Source organism: Sinocyclocheilus anshuiensis, unplaced genomic scaffold (genome assembly GCF_001515605.1).
Source record: "Sinocyclocheilus anshuiensis isolate Anshui unplaced genomic scaffold, SAMN03320099.WGS_v1.1 scaffold145, whole genome shotgun sequence".
In the NCBI taxonomy this organism is placed as follows: Eukaryota; Metazoa; Chordata; class Actinopteri; order Cypriniformes; family Cyprinidae; genus Sinocyclocheilus; species Sinocyclocheilus anshuiensis.
In genome coordinates this window covers 2,540,242-2,554,427 of record NW_015537973.1, presented here as the reverse complement: position 1 = coordinate 2,554,427, position 14,186 = coordinate 2,540,242, and the positions used below count along the sequence as shown (strand labels likewise).

Genomic DNA, 14,186 nt, shown 5'->3' with positions numbered 1-14,186 from the left:
ATAAAAAAAAAAATAAAATATATATATATATATGTATATATATATATATATATATATATATATATCTTCCATGTTCCACAGAAAAAAAGTAAATCATACAGGTTTGGAACGGCATGAGACTGAGTAAATGATGACAGAATTTTCATTTTTGATTGGCCTATTCCTTTAAAGGCATCATAACATTGCCTTTTTGTACTTTTTGGTGTCTTAAAATGCTCTCTAGGTAGGCAGCTTACTAGGATTTGGAACAAAGCTCTTATATAGTATTGACACACTCTGCTTCCCTCATTCCACACGTACCCACACACTCGATTTATCAGAGCCTGAGCTTGCCTCCCTGTGTGGGAATGTTGGACAATAAAGAAAGGAGATCTGAGGCTGTGATTGGTCATTTTATCTCCCCTCTTGAGAGAAGAGCCATGATTGGTTCACTCATCCCAGGAAAGTGAGACAGTAAAAGATGACAATTAATCTGTCACAGACGCACTTAAAAACCCTTCACCAATCAAACACCGTTTCAACAGCTTAAAACATTTCCCTCCGCTCTTTCTCTCTCTCTCTCTCTTTCTCTCACTCGGATAATAAAGTTCATCATAATTTCTGCTTCTGTTGAGCCTTGAACAATTAGTCATGATCGCGTTCAACAAGGCACAGCTGCAAGAAACAAAGGAGAGATAAGAGGAGAAAGAATGAGAGAAGATTTTGAAACAGCAAGCACCTGTTGTGACATTCAACTCTGAATTCTGTTGTGTTTTAAGGGTAAATCTGCATATCGTATGACACATGCAGGTCGCACATATGCATGCAAATCTGCAGACTTCAGAATTTCACAGGTTTTTCTCCAAAACCAGGGTAGAAAACACAGAAGACATGTTGCATTATTGTTGGTATCTGAGAACATGAACAAACTACCCCAAATATTTAATAAATAATCATGTAGTAAATGCTTAGAACTTTATGAATATCCATCATTCTGAATCTGATTTTGTGTGGCCCTCTATATGGAATTCCTTGACTTCTTTCCTTTAAAAAAGCAGAACAGAATAGCTTATTGCTACAAATACTGCATTTTATCCTCCATAAAGAGAAAAGAAGAGTGGTAGACAGGAAGAGTGAGCATAAAAGAGTGAGGAAGCATGATGGAGACATCTATTTCGCTGTGCTTCTGTTATCTTTACTTTCTCATCCTTACATCGGATTTCATCATTTTCTCCTCTTACCTCTACCTGCAGATCCACACAGAGAGAGTCCGTCTGTGTTTAATTGAGCCGTGTGTGCTCACTATTTATTTCTGAAACTTTGAGGCGAAGCCAACGAACAATGCACAATTTCACGCCGCAGACTTGTCCGAACAAAGGAAAACAAGTAGGCTCATTCAGGCACTGTATCTCTTGCATTTTAATGCCTGTCTTTCTCAGAGCGATCGTTTAATTTCATTTCACGCTATTTTAAGTGACATCTGATTTTGTAGATGTGGTCACCCACTTTGGCTGTTGAAATGAACATCTGGGGGTTAACATCATCATTTGACGTTTCAGTCTGTTTACTGGAATTGTTTATTAGGGATTCATATGGAGAAATCAGAGCTGCGGATGGATTTCAATCCATAATGCTCAATGAACTGGCGCTGAACCTGTGCACGCGTGAGTGTGTGTGCGTGTAATTGAGCTGTAGACAGAAATATGGCTTTACGGCCACCACTAATGGCTTCTGTGCAGAGGAATAGAGAGAGGGAGAAAGGGAATATAGAAACTGGGAAAGATAATGCAACATGGGGAGGGCAAAAGGTTGGGGGTAGAGAGAGGTGGAGAGTTTGTGTAAAAGGGGACGGAAGAGTGGGAAATGAGGGGGTGGGCTGCAGCACGGCCGGTCCTACCTCATAACAGGTGTGTTATGGAGGTTTTGACACACAAAAGAACGGCTACTCTGGCATTTCTTTGTTCTTTGTCGTTGCACCAGTAGATGTATGGATCATATAAAATATGCTTTTGTTTGTGGTCAATTTGTGATGTAGATTTCTTGGTTTTGGCTGGTGATCCTTGCCTGCCAGGCTCTCATTTGTTTGTGCACATGCTCTCAGTAGATTTGACGTGATTGATATTCAAGCAAGTAATCTGATAAAGGCGGCAGCACCTGGTGGTTTCAATAGACAACGGTCCCTCCACACCTTTGTTGTAGTGTATTTTTATTTCATCAGTCTGTTTAATTCTAAGGAAGTGCTGCTTGAGAGTAACAGTAGAGCATAGCTACCAATGTGATGGTCACAATTAGTTACCAGGGATTGCATGAACTGATAAAGCACCAAGCTGCTTTGCATAAAAACGCATGTATAAATATAAGAGCAGTGGTTATAGGGGGTGTATATATGCCACCAGGCATTGACCATTAAAAAATTCTGTCAACCATTTGGGAGCAGCTCAAGCTTTGTCTCTTGAGTCTTTTAAGCCATATTGGGCCTCAACTTGCAAATGATCAGCCGAAGCTAAATTTATGCATCATTGGCATTGCCAAAATTCTTTAACACGTTTAAGATGTCATAGCTTGAGTTTATGTGCATGTCTGTCAGTATTCAACTCCGATTTGTTGAATTGGCCAGTCACTACTACCACCACCCATACACACAAACGCCCTCACGAGGGCCGTGTGTTGGCGCGTGGTGTATTATTAGAGGGGATGTTGTGAGCAAGCCCCTCAGATTAGTCTCTGATCTGGACCAAGGCTCACTACTGTTAAATCAATGTGTGTTTGTGTGTGTATGCGTGAGATCAATTAAAGTAATCACTCTGACTCTCTGTATTGCACTATGTATTGCTTTGTGCAAACTGCAGTGAGCTGTTTTCCTTAGCACATCCTTCAACACCTTTAACAACTGCAGATGAGCTGAACTTTTAAGAGTTCGCCACCATCGGATAGTCTTGCCTGTTTGTTTGTTGACTTTGGTAAAACCTCGCACTTAGTTGGCGCAAATAGCCTTGTGGCCAGCACGCCAACATACAGCACCACTGTGCTACGGGCGTCCCGAGTTTGAATCCTGACTCGAGGACCTTTCCCGATTCCACCCCCTATCACTCTCCCACTTCGCTTCCTGTCAATTCTGATCTGTCCTATCATAATAAAGGCAAAAATGCCCAAAAAAAAAAAACTATTGCTTCACCTATAGCTTAGAGTGTCATTTAGATTTTAAAATGCTTTCTTCTTAATGTGCTTACTGCTTAGACAACTGTACGTAAGCCATTTGTAGGTTGATTTCTCCTAAAAGTGTTAGATCAGTTATGTATCTACACATACACCATCTTTAAAAGAAATCCAATATGAATTTGTGTGTGACTTTGGTAATACCTTGCACCGATAGCCTTGTGGGCAGCACGCCGATACAGCGCCATTGCGCTACGGGCGTCCCGAGTTCCAATCCTGACTCGATGACCTTTCTCGATCCCACCCCCTATCTCTCCCCCACTTTGCTTCCTGTCAGTTCTATCATAATAATGGCAAAAAACTCACACTTAATGCTTTCACCCAGCTTAGAGTGTCATTTACAATTTAAAATAATTTCTTCTTAATGTGCTTAGACAACTGCACGTAAGCCATAGGTTGATTTCTCCTAAAAGTGTAAATACTCTGGAGAACCTGTGCAGAAAACCTGTTTGAAGTCATTATTTTAGTTCTGTCATGACAACTCGCGGAGTGATTTGCGTGGTAATGTACATGACAATGTTAATGTATTTGGTCTTGGCGGAATAGACCTGCAGCAGAGCAAGTAACGAGACTGGCTACTGCCAATACAACCAGACAACATGCTGCTGTGAGCATGTAGGAAATACTGCTGCTGCACATATAACATGAATAACCCACATAATAGCATACATGATCACCCCATAGCAGATCTATACAGGTGGAGCTGGTGAAGGTGGAGGGTTTCTGAAGTGCGCTGCAAACTGCTACCACAAGCATTAGCCAAGTATTTGAATGTTGATCAGTAAGCTCATTGGCTACCAATACAGGAGAGAACCAATCAGCTGTGACAAGTGATGATGTCGTCATTATGTCATACTGAGTTAGATCTATTGGACTGCACCATCTAGAGTTTCATGCCAGAACTTTGTATTTATTTTTCAGTTCCATTTGGTGATGCTGGTGCTACAGAAATTACACCTTTTTGTTTAAAAGACTTTCTCAAGCTTAAAAGTTTTGTCAAGTAAAGGTAATCGAACCATTTCTAGGTTGACATCTTTGAAGAGTGCAAGTTCTGTGGTGATTTCAAAACATTGCTGTTTGATTGGGTGGTCAGCTTCTGCCTAGACCAGGGGTCGGCAACCTTTTCGGCATGACTTTTATTAATCGATACTGAATCGCTACATTGTATTTCTCAGCAACGAGGGGGGTAAAATCGCTGTTTTTTAAGTAACTAAACTCATCTTCATTGTTTGTAGAGAGACACAGATTGTATGTGTACACATACACAATTGTATGTGTACAATTTACACATATCTCTCTCTCTCTCTCTCTCTCTCTCTCTCTCAAAATGGCCATATTTGAGAAAAATGTGTGCATCACTGGATATAGCTGTCGGTCATTTAACATTTCTATTGTAAAACGTATCGTTAAAAGTTTACTAATATTAAATTATTTGCAGCTTCATCTTACCTCTCTCTCTTTAACGTTAAACTGATAGTGATGGGTCGTTCTTGAATGATTCGTTCATTTTGAACCTATGCAGTTTTAGCCGGAAAGAGAATTGATTAGTTCATCTCTCGAGTCTTCAGGTTTGAGTCGTTCGTTTATCACGTGACAGCACCATAAGCTTAACCTATGCAGTCTGAGCCAAAAGAGAATTGATTAGTTCATCTCTCGAGTCTTCAGGTTTGAGTCGTTCGTTTATCACGTGACAGCCCCATAAGCTTAACCTATGCAGTTTGAGCCGGAAAGAGAATTGATTAGTTCATCTCTCGAGTCTTCAGGTTTGAGTCGTTCGTTTATCACGTGACAGCCCCATAAGCTTAACCTATGCAGTTTGAGCCGGAAAGAGAATTGATTAGTTCATCTCTCGAGTCTTCAGGTTTGAGTCGTTCGTTTATCACGTGACAGCCCCATAAGCTTAACCTATGCAGTTTGAGCCGGAAAGAGAATTGATTAGTTCATCTCTCGAGTCTTCGGGTTTTTCGAGTCGTTCGTTCATCACGTGACAGGCCCATAAGCTTAACCTATGCAGTTTGAGCCGGAAAGAGAATTGATTAGTTCATCTCTCGAGTCTTCAGGTTTGAGTCGTTCGTTTATCATGTGACAGCCACATAAGCTTAACCTATGCAGTCTGAGCTGGAAAGAGAATTGATTAGTTCATCTCTCGAGTCTTCTGGTTTTTCGAGTCGTTCGTTCATCACATGACAGCCCCATAAGCTTTAACCACTGCAGTCTGAGCCGGAAAGAGACTTAATAATAATAACAACCAACTCTTTATAACCTTTGTTACAACATTCAGTGTTATGGAAAAGAACCATCATGACAGAAATTCACACATTTATAAACTGTAAGAAGTAAAAAGCGACAATTTGAGACCAGAAACGCATCACGTAACTGTAAGAGTAAGGGGCTGTCACATGATGAACGAACGACTCAAACCCGAAGACTCGAGAGATGTACTAATCAAATCTCTTTCCGGCTCAGACTGCTTTGGTTAAGTTTATGGGGCTGTCACGTGATGAACTAACAACTCAAACCCGAAGACTTGTCAGATAAGAGGTGAGGTGAGCTAATCATAGACTGAAGACCCAGGTAAACAATGAATTAATATTTTCTGTTTCTTATAGCAGTTTTGTATTGTTTGTAGTGTGATCAACGTTTGCGTTAAACAATTAATTAATCTTTTCTGTTTCTTATAGCATTATAGTTTTGTATTGTTTGTAGTGTGATCAACGTTTGCGCAAGTAGTAGACGCGTTAGGGAAGTAACACGTAACATTTTAATTATATTTTGCTTAAATGAATGAAATGACTCGCAAAAAGATTAGTTCATTTTGCTGAACGAGACTCAAATGTCCGAGTTGGTAAAATGATCCGAACTTCCCATCACTATAAACTGACGCTTCGCACTCTCCTTCTGTGAACAGTAAACCCGCCTAATTTGATTTGATTGGCCATCTCAGTCATTTTGACATTGACGAGTGCTGAGGCTTTGATCTGAAGCGCCTAGTATGTGCAACGGTCACGCACGCATCCGTAGACTAGCGCAAGTTAATTCTCACACTTTAATAGTATTTATAGCTCCTAACAGGCTGTGTGACTATGAGAAGTTATTACCTCAAAATGTACGTCAGTATGCCGTTTTCCCTATTGCTTGCGTGCCAGCGAATATCCCTCTGCGTGCCACTGTTGGCCCGCATGCCGTAGGTTGCCGACCCCTGGCCTAGACCAATGGCATGAGTTTTGGGGGCGGGGCTACTTGTTTGCCTAAACATGGGCAGTAGGAGTGTCCTGGAAACCTGTTTGCAAACATATTGCCCCAATTACTTTTTTGGTATTGCTACTGCTGCATAAAATACGCACTACTACACTTTCAGTAACATTTTCAAGTTCAGTAATTATTCTGTCAGTTTATAAACCATCTTATTATACAAAACATTCTTACTGTATTTGCAGTGCAAATCCTCCTGTCTTCAACAACCTTTTTAGTTGACAGTTTAGTTTCAGAGAAAGATGACAAAGCACAAACTGTAGGATCAAGAGTGGTTCACACATGTGTGAACGAAAGAGAAAAGATGGATACGGAATCAGCAATGGAGACAGAAAGAGAAGGAAGAGAGGATAAAAGAGAGAGACTTAATTTACGCTGCTCTCTCCCGGTCTCTCTCTCTCGCGGCTGCTGCCCGCTGTCGTCCATCATGGCTCCTATGAGCACCATCTGCTCAACATTACAGCCACTGTTGCCTGGCTACCTGCTCTCTCTCTCTATCTCTCTGTTGCTCTTTCCTGTTTTTTTCTCTCTCTCCCTCTCTTTAATGTTTTTTTCTGTCATTTGAGTCCTTTTCTCTCACCCCTCATCTCTCTTTCTCTCCATGCTCGGCTGAGGAGTCTTTGGCTCACACACATTATCCGGCAGGAAGAAGGGAGACACATCTTTTACACCACTCATGATTAAGCCATTTGCAGAGAGAGCTGAAGGGAAAGGGGGGGAAGAGGGGATCGTAATGAGAAAGAGTATGTAAGGCGGTGAGGGTGAAAGAGAAGAAAAAGAGAGGAGGTAAAGGGAAATGTGGAGGAAGGAGGGAAAGACGGAGAACGGAATGGAAACATGGGCACAGAGGTGGAAGAAATAGAGATAGATCACGACTCAAAAAGGGAGTGAGAGAAAGAGACTGAAGGAGTGATGGAAAAAAAAGATCAACACTGCCCCCCTCTGGCCTGTCCGGCCTTCAACCGAGATACGTACGTGCCGATCGGCGCACGTTTGGGCAGCATGACTGGTTAACAGAAGAGATCCAGCTGTCTACACACAGATTTGCGCTCATTTACCGGTCTGGTCTAGATTTATCTGAACAGTCTCCTGTGGCGTGTGCATGTTTGTGCTGCATTATTTATTCTGTTATAAGAGCCTCGTGGAGAGCTGGTTTAAATAAAATGATCGCTCCAAATGGGAGCCTTGCGGTTAGTGAATGTGCTCGGGCACATTGAATTATGTGGTGCTTGTGTGGATAATGCGAGTTTGAATCCCGTTTGCAACAGTTCCCCTTCCTCTGCCTAACGTTCTCTAGTCTAGCTCTCACTGTTCCTGTAAAAAAAAAAAGTAGCAAAAGGCCTAAAAACAGTTACATGGTGTTAGTTTAGTTTTCTTGGACGTCAGATCTTATAAGACCATAAACACTTGGTCTGGGTCTCATGACTCTTTGTTTTGGATCTCAGTTTATATTGTCTCAGACAAGACCGCAGTCTATTTCCAGTGTGCTAGAAGTAATTTTATATTACCTTAACCACTATTCAGAGGGAAATCTTTTCCTGACCCCACACAGGATAAAGAGATCTCCACAGCTCCCATTATCTTTGTTTTGAGGTTTTATTTTTGTTCATTAGGAAACTAATTTTGATAAAAGTATGCCAAGTTTAATTTATGACATTGTAAAAATATATTCTAGTTATTCTTGGACAAAAATAGTTTTTAAAGTCTGAGTATGGAAAGGAGACATCCATTTACATTATTGATGTTAACATTGTTTTTACTGCTGTATTAGATTTAAATGTATTTACACATGAACTTAAGTGTGTATGACACACTAACATTAAAAAGCTTGGGGTCAAGATTTTGTAAATCTTTTTTTAAGAAGTCTCTTGTGCTCACAAAGGCTGCATTTATTTTGATCAGAAATAGAGTAAAAACTGTAATACTGTGAAATAGTATATATATATATATATATATATATATATTCTATTTTGATATATTTTGCAGTGTAATTTAATCCTGTTGTAATAAAGCTGAATTTTCAGTAGCCATTACTCCAGTCTTCAGTGTCGCATGATCCTTCAGATCATTCTAATATGCTGATTTGCTGCTCAAGAAACATTTCTTATTTATGTTTCTCTTATCAATATATGTTCAAAAGAACAGCAATTATTTGTAATAGAAATCTTTTGTAACATTACTGTAACATTCTTGTAACTTTTACTGACATTTTTGATCAGTTTAATGTATCCTTTCTGAATAACAGTATACATTTATTTAAAAACACGTTTGAACTGTAGTTTATGTAATATATATATTGTTTAATTTAGTACCAGTCCTCAGAGATCAACTGACAATTCACCCTGAAAATAATCTGTTAAGCAATTAGAACCGTATTATGTCTCTTAGTTGTCAATAATTTAATGACTGAATAAATGAAGTGAATCATCTGTCATACAGAACACTCTCTGATCAGCTCTCTTTTCTTGTGCCTGTAGGAAGGTGTGGTTGGTCTGCCACGACAGGCTGGTGGAGTGCAGCCACCTCACGGAGGAACAGGGGGTGTGACCTCAGCAGGGCCTAATGGGGCGGGGCCTGGCGGCTATCTGCCCAATCCACAGCAACAACAGCAGGCAGCCATGATGAAGCAGATGATGGCTATGGAGCAGGAAAAGAGGGTCCAGCTCCATCTGATGGAGCAGCAGAAAGCACAGCTTATGAGAGAACAGAGACAACAGCAACAGCAGCAACACATGCTGGCAGAACAGGTGAGTGCCACTGACAGTGCAGGGCTTTTGTTTAAAATACTCGTATGAAATAGTAACACTTGTGAATGTGCAAGCAGCTGCTTGACCCTCCGTAGCTTCGGAGTTCTGCTTTCTGTTAGTATTGATAAGGAATTTTGATATTCATGCATTTTTCTGCTTTGCTTCCCTTCTTTTTCCAGTTACAACAACAGCAGCATCTCCCCAGACAGATGAGTCAGGCACAGAGGAATCCATACCCGCTCCAGCAGTTTCAAGGCAAGACACAGAAGTACACAGAAAAAAAATATCCATGCCCAAACATGAAACACTTTGCCACTAGTTGTAATGACCATATTACTCTGTAAGATCCTGAAGTAAATAGTGAATCTCAACTCCTCCTTTAAACCTTTGCATTTCTCTATTTCAAAATGAAAATAATTTTCTCATTCACATTTAAAAAATTATGCCTTGCCACTTAAACACCCAGTGCATCTGTCAGCATTTCTAATGAAGACACACATACATTCACTTAAACTAAAACTGTTGCAGTTACAGGGAGCCCATCTTTTGATTATTTTGTTGTTGAATGTTAAATTTAAATTTAAATTTAGGCACTAGTGGACATAATATTTCATAAGTTTTTTTGGTTATTTGACTGAAATGAAAATCAGTTAATTCGCAGGTCATCTTTTACATACTTTAAATGTAATTAAAACTTCTGTCTACTAGAATGGAGACTAAAATCTCAAAAACATTTAAATAAAATATTTAATATCACAGTAAAATCTGACAACGATATCAGAAATGCAGCTTCATAAGGTCAAATTATGCTGAAAAGCAGTATTTTTCAGTCATGTGTGTTAGGGCTATAAGCAGGAAATCCATTTTATTTAGCTTTATATCAATTTTTGTCTGATGCCTTTTTGTCAACATAATTTAACATGTAATACGTATGTGTTCATCGAAGCTGTAAGGTGTCGAACATGGAATTAATAATTTGATGCACAGACATTTGAAAATTTCAGTGTGCAGTTTATGTCATCATATATAAATGATAGCGATTCGCTATGCATTTGAAACTGTGTACTTATGCCATTTGACTTTAATTGAAACAAGCCTTTGATGTACTGGAAATGTAATGAGAACAACAGATGTCAGTTAATATTATTTAATTGTAAATTATTTTAGGCACGCCCCAGGAGATGGCAGCAAGGAACCAGACCCTGCAGAACATGCGCAACGCACGACTTCTGCAGCAGCAGCAACAGAACCCCGGGATACTGCAGATGACGTCTGTCCAGAACTCAGGCACCATACCTTCGCAGGGTGACATGAGTATGGCGTACGGAGGCCAGGCGGGTACACAGACCGGGATGTACCAAGGTATGAACCCAAACATGGGCCAAATGCTCCAGCAGCAACAGCAGCACCATCCTAACCAGCCCGGCATGGCGATGGCACAGAGACAAGCGGGCACCGGCGGGCAAGGGATGGTCGCCGGAGGCGGGTATGGGCAGGGAATGCTAATGAACCCGTCACTCCCGCAGCAGCAAATAAAATCAGCCGTTGTTGCCCCTGGTGGGCAGCCGATGGCCAAAGTTCAGAGACTGCAAAGCATGATGGGAGGCGGAGGCCAGACGTGGCAGCAGCAGCAAAACATGCAGGCCATGGGCGGAAGAACTTCAAACGACATGGTGGCGTTTAACAGTAACCCTGCGTACGCCATGCAAGGTGGCCAGGCTCCTAGAATGGCCAAGCAGCATTTCGCACAAGCGATAGGTGGACAGACTATGGTGGACCCTCGTTCGATAAACCCAGCGGCAATGGGTGGGCCGATGATGCAGCACATGGCAGGGCAACCAAGGACCAATCAGCCACGGGGAATGGTGATGCCAGGCATGAACCAGGGTGTGCCCAACATGGCCGCTTTCGGACAAGGCCCTGCTCAGGGCATGCCGGGAGCATCCGGAGGGGGTGGGCCATACATGCCAGGGGGTCAGCCTCAGGGCTATCAGAGGACGTCCAGTCAGGACCTGGTGTACAGTTACGGCAGCCAATCAGGGGCTGGGGCCAGGGTTTCGTTCGGCTTGTCAGATGGGACAGATTTGGATTCGACGGAAGGTTGGATGGAAGAGTTTTTCCCCAGCCAATAGCCTAAGGGATTTTTTAACAGGACAATTTTATGGAAAATGTGATTCGTTTTATGGTTTCATTTTTTTTTTTAATTACATGATCGACAAATCTAAGAAATATATTACATGTTGTGTATTACATGTGTGTGCTGTCACAATATTTAAACCAATTTCTCTCTGTTTGGGTTGCTTCTTAATATAAACTCGCAATTCTGAGAAATAAAGTCAGAATTACGTGATATAAACAATTGCGAGACATAGTCGCAATTTTGAGAAATAAAGTCAGAACTGCGAGATATAAACTCACAATTCTGACTTTTTTTCTCAGAATTGAGAGTTTATATCTCACAATTCTGACTTTATAACTCGCAACTGTGAGTTTATATCTCACAATTCTGTGAAAAAAAAGTCAGAATTGTGAGAAAAAGTCCAAATAACCTTTTTTATTATTTTTTATTCAGTGGCGGAAACGGGCTTCCATACATTTTGGATTTGATCCATTTCTGTCTTTTTTTCCCCCCTCTCATGTCTTCTGCTGCATTAAGGGCAAGAGGCACTGAAAACCTGCAAAATTACATTGGGAAAGATTTTAATGGATGTGTTTATGTATTGTTTTTAGTTCACCCTTATTCTGACATCCTGTTCATGTATGAAAGAGTGTGTGGAAATTCGAGGTGGGCCTTTATCAACAATGGATCCCTTTTCCCAAACCAAACAGTTCACTCACACCTCTTTCTTCTCTTACTTATCTTCTCTCTCTCCATTTTTCGCTGCTCTTGACATGTGTTCATCCTCTGCATTTGCTCTGCTTTGTGCTTGTGTGTGCGTGTGTGTGTGTGCGTGTGTGTGTGTGTGTGTGTGTGTGTTTATTTGCACTATGAGCATCACAACAAAACACATCAGACTCTGTGTGCTCTCAGTGCATGCAAGATGGATGTCAGTAGAAGAGTGAAGCCATGTGTATGTTTGTCAACTAGGTGTTTGTTAATATTGCTTGAAGAGATTTGGCAGCTACAAACTTCTCCCTCCCCTCCCTAAAACTGTGAGAAAGATGTTTTCTTTAGTCACAATGGCAGCTAGAAAGGATCCTATGACATGTAACTCATAAAGTATAAAGATTTTTACAGCCCACAGACATTTGCGTGTTTTAATTCATACATCTAGAATTTTAAACCAATATTTAAATGCTTCCGAACATTCTATTTTCTTCCTTTCTTTACATGAAAGTTATTGCTTGTGAACACTGGTTAAAGATATTTTAATAAGAAAAAATGAAATGCACCATACATACTGTATTTCCGCTGATGGGTCATACCACTTTTCATCTTTTATTTTACTCTTCAAATGAGAAATATTTATTCGTTTCTGTAACGTTTGATTTCACTGCACCACTTCCAGCTCTTGAACACACTGACACTCCTTTCCCTGCTACACAATGCCTGACAGGAAAGACAAGCACATCAAGACTACATCAAGCCAACTGTATTGCATACAACTTTCTCTTTCAACTGTGACAAAAATTTCAACCAAAACAAAAATCGAATTAATTTAATATAAGCCTCTGCTCTTTATTGGGATTTTACATTTATTTACGACCCATTTCCTCCAACTTGTGTTCATTGTTGTGAGTTTGTCAGTTAATTTCAAATGAAGTCTCAATCAATATGGTATCTTACTAGCCAGACTTTAGTTTTCTGTTGTTTACCATGAGATGCCACACAAATAAGAACATCAGTCTTTTCTGCTCTGTTGTGTGTTGCTGTGGTATTATAGTCATGGTGTCTTTGTAATCAAACTCTAGTTGTATTGTTTCCGCTCTCTGAAGAATGAACATGAATGTAACATTGTGACTGATTTGCCCTTTTTTTTATTTTTGTCTTAATGGGAGATTGACCGCATTCACATCTTCAGTGTTTCGCAGTGTTATATTGTTGCTCTGTCAAGAGGATTGCAGATGGAGAGGGTAAAGCCGGCGTCCTCCTGCCGTCTCACCAAATATCAACAATCTGGGACCAAGATTAACATGTTTTAGATTTCGGTTGAAGTCATCGAGCTTAACTTTTTCTTCTTTTTTTTTTTTTCGTACTGGTGCTGACATATATGTGATGGAAAAAAAGATATATATATCAGATAGTTATTTGTAAATATGTTTTTACAATTTTAAATACATACACAGAGGATACGTCTCTACTCACTGTAAAGATATTGCTGTTTGTTTAAGATAGAGAAGTATTTTTATTTCATTTTTTTCCACTTTTAAACTCATCTGAGCTATACCATTGCACTTCAGACAATGTCTTACTACTAATTTGTAATGTAAACCTCCTCTAAGTTTTATTTTGAAGATTTTTTCTAGTTTTAAAATTTTACTCCGTATCTAAAGCAGTGCTTTTTTTTTTCTTTTTCATGTACAGAATTATGTAAATGGTATTGCCAGAGAGTTGCAAAGAATTTGTTTTTCAGAAAAAAAACACATTAAAGAGATTGATCATTAAAAAAATGTTCTCATTAAAATGTCTCTGCAATTTATTTGTTAGAAGGAAAGAGTATAGCAAGTTTAATCTGTTTATATATCAGTTTAAATTATATAAGAAAGAAACTGAAGAAAAGGAGAACAAAGTGGCAAAACAAGAAATGGGCCCATAGTAAAGGTAGGCACTGTATGTATGTATATTTAAGGAAAACGAGGCAGTGAGGTGCTAGACTGTTAAGTGGTTTGTAGGCAATATTAAAATGTTCTGATAAAACTGAGATTTACACACGATATGACCATAAGGCAAATATACGTTGAGTAGACAATGAATCTATCCCTCACATCGTTTTCATTTGTGAAAAACTTAAATATTGCCTACCCCGTGTTCATATTTATCAGAAAGAAAGA

The 14,186-nt window shown here is 39.9% G+C and overlaps 1 protein-coding gene across 1 annotated transcript in view; it reads left to right on the top strand.

The window, feature by feature from the left end:
- Nucleotides 1-11,494, top strand: part of LOC107671314 (mastermind-like protein 3) — a 148,382-nt gene extending 136,888 nt beyond the window's left edge. Inside the window, exons 3-5 of the mRNA XM_016464209.1 lie at nucleotides 8,925-9,194; nucleotides 9,374-9,449; nucleotides 10,362-11,494. Of these exons, the coding sequence (XP_016319695.1) occupies nucleotides 8,925-9,194; nucleotides 9,374-9,449; nucleotides 10,362-11,326 (1,311 nt within the window). The 3' untranslated portion in view covers nucleotides 11,327-11,494. The remainder of the gene's footprint in view (nucleotides 1-8,924; nucleotides 9,195-9,373; nucleotides 9,450-10,361) is intronic.
- Nucleotides 11,495-14,186: the final 2,692 nt, after the last annotated feature.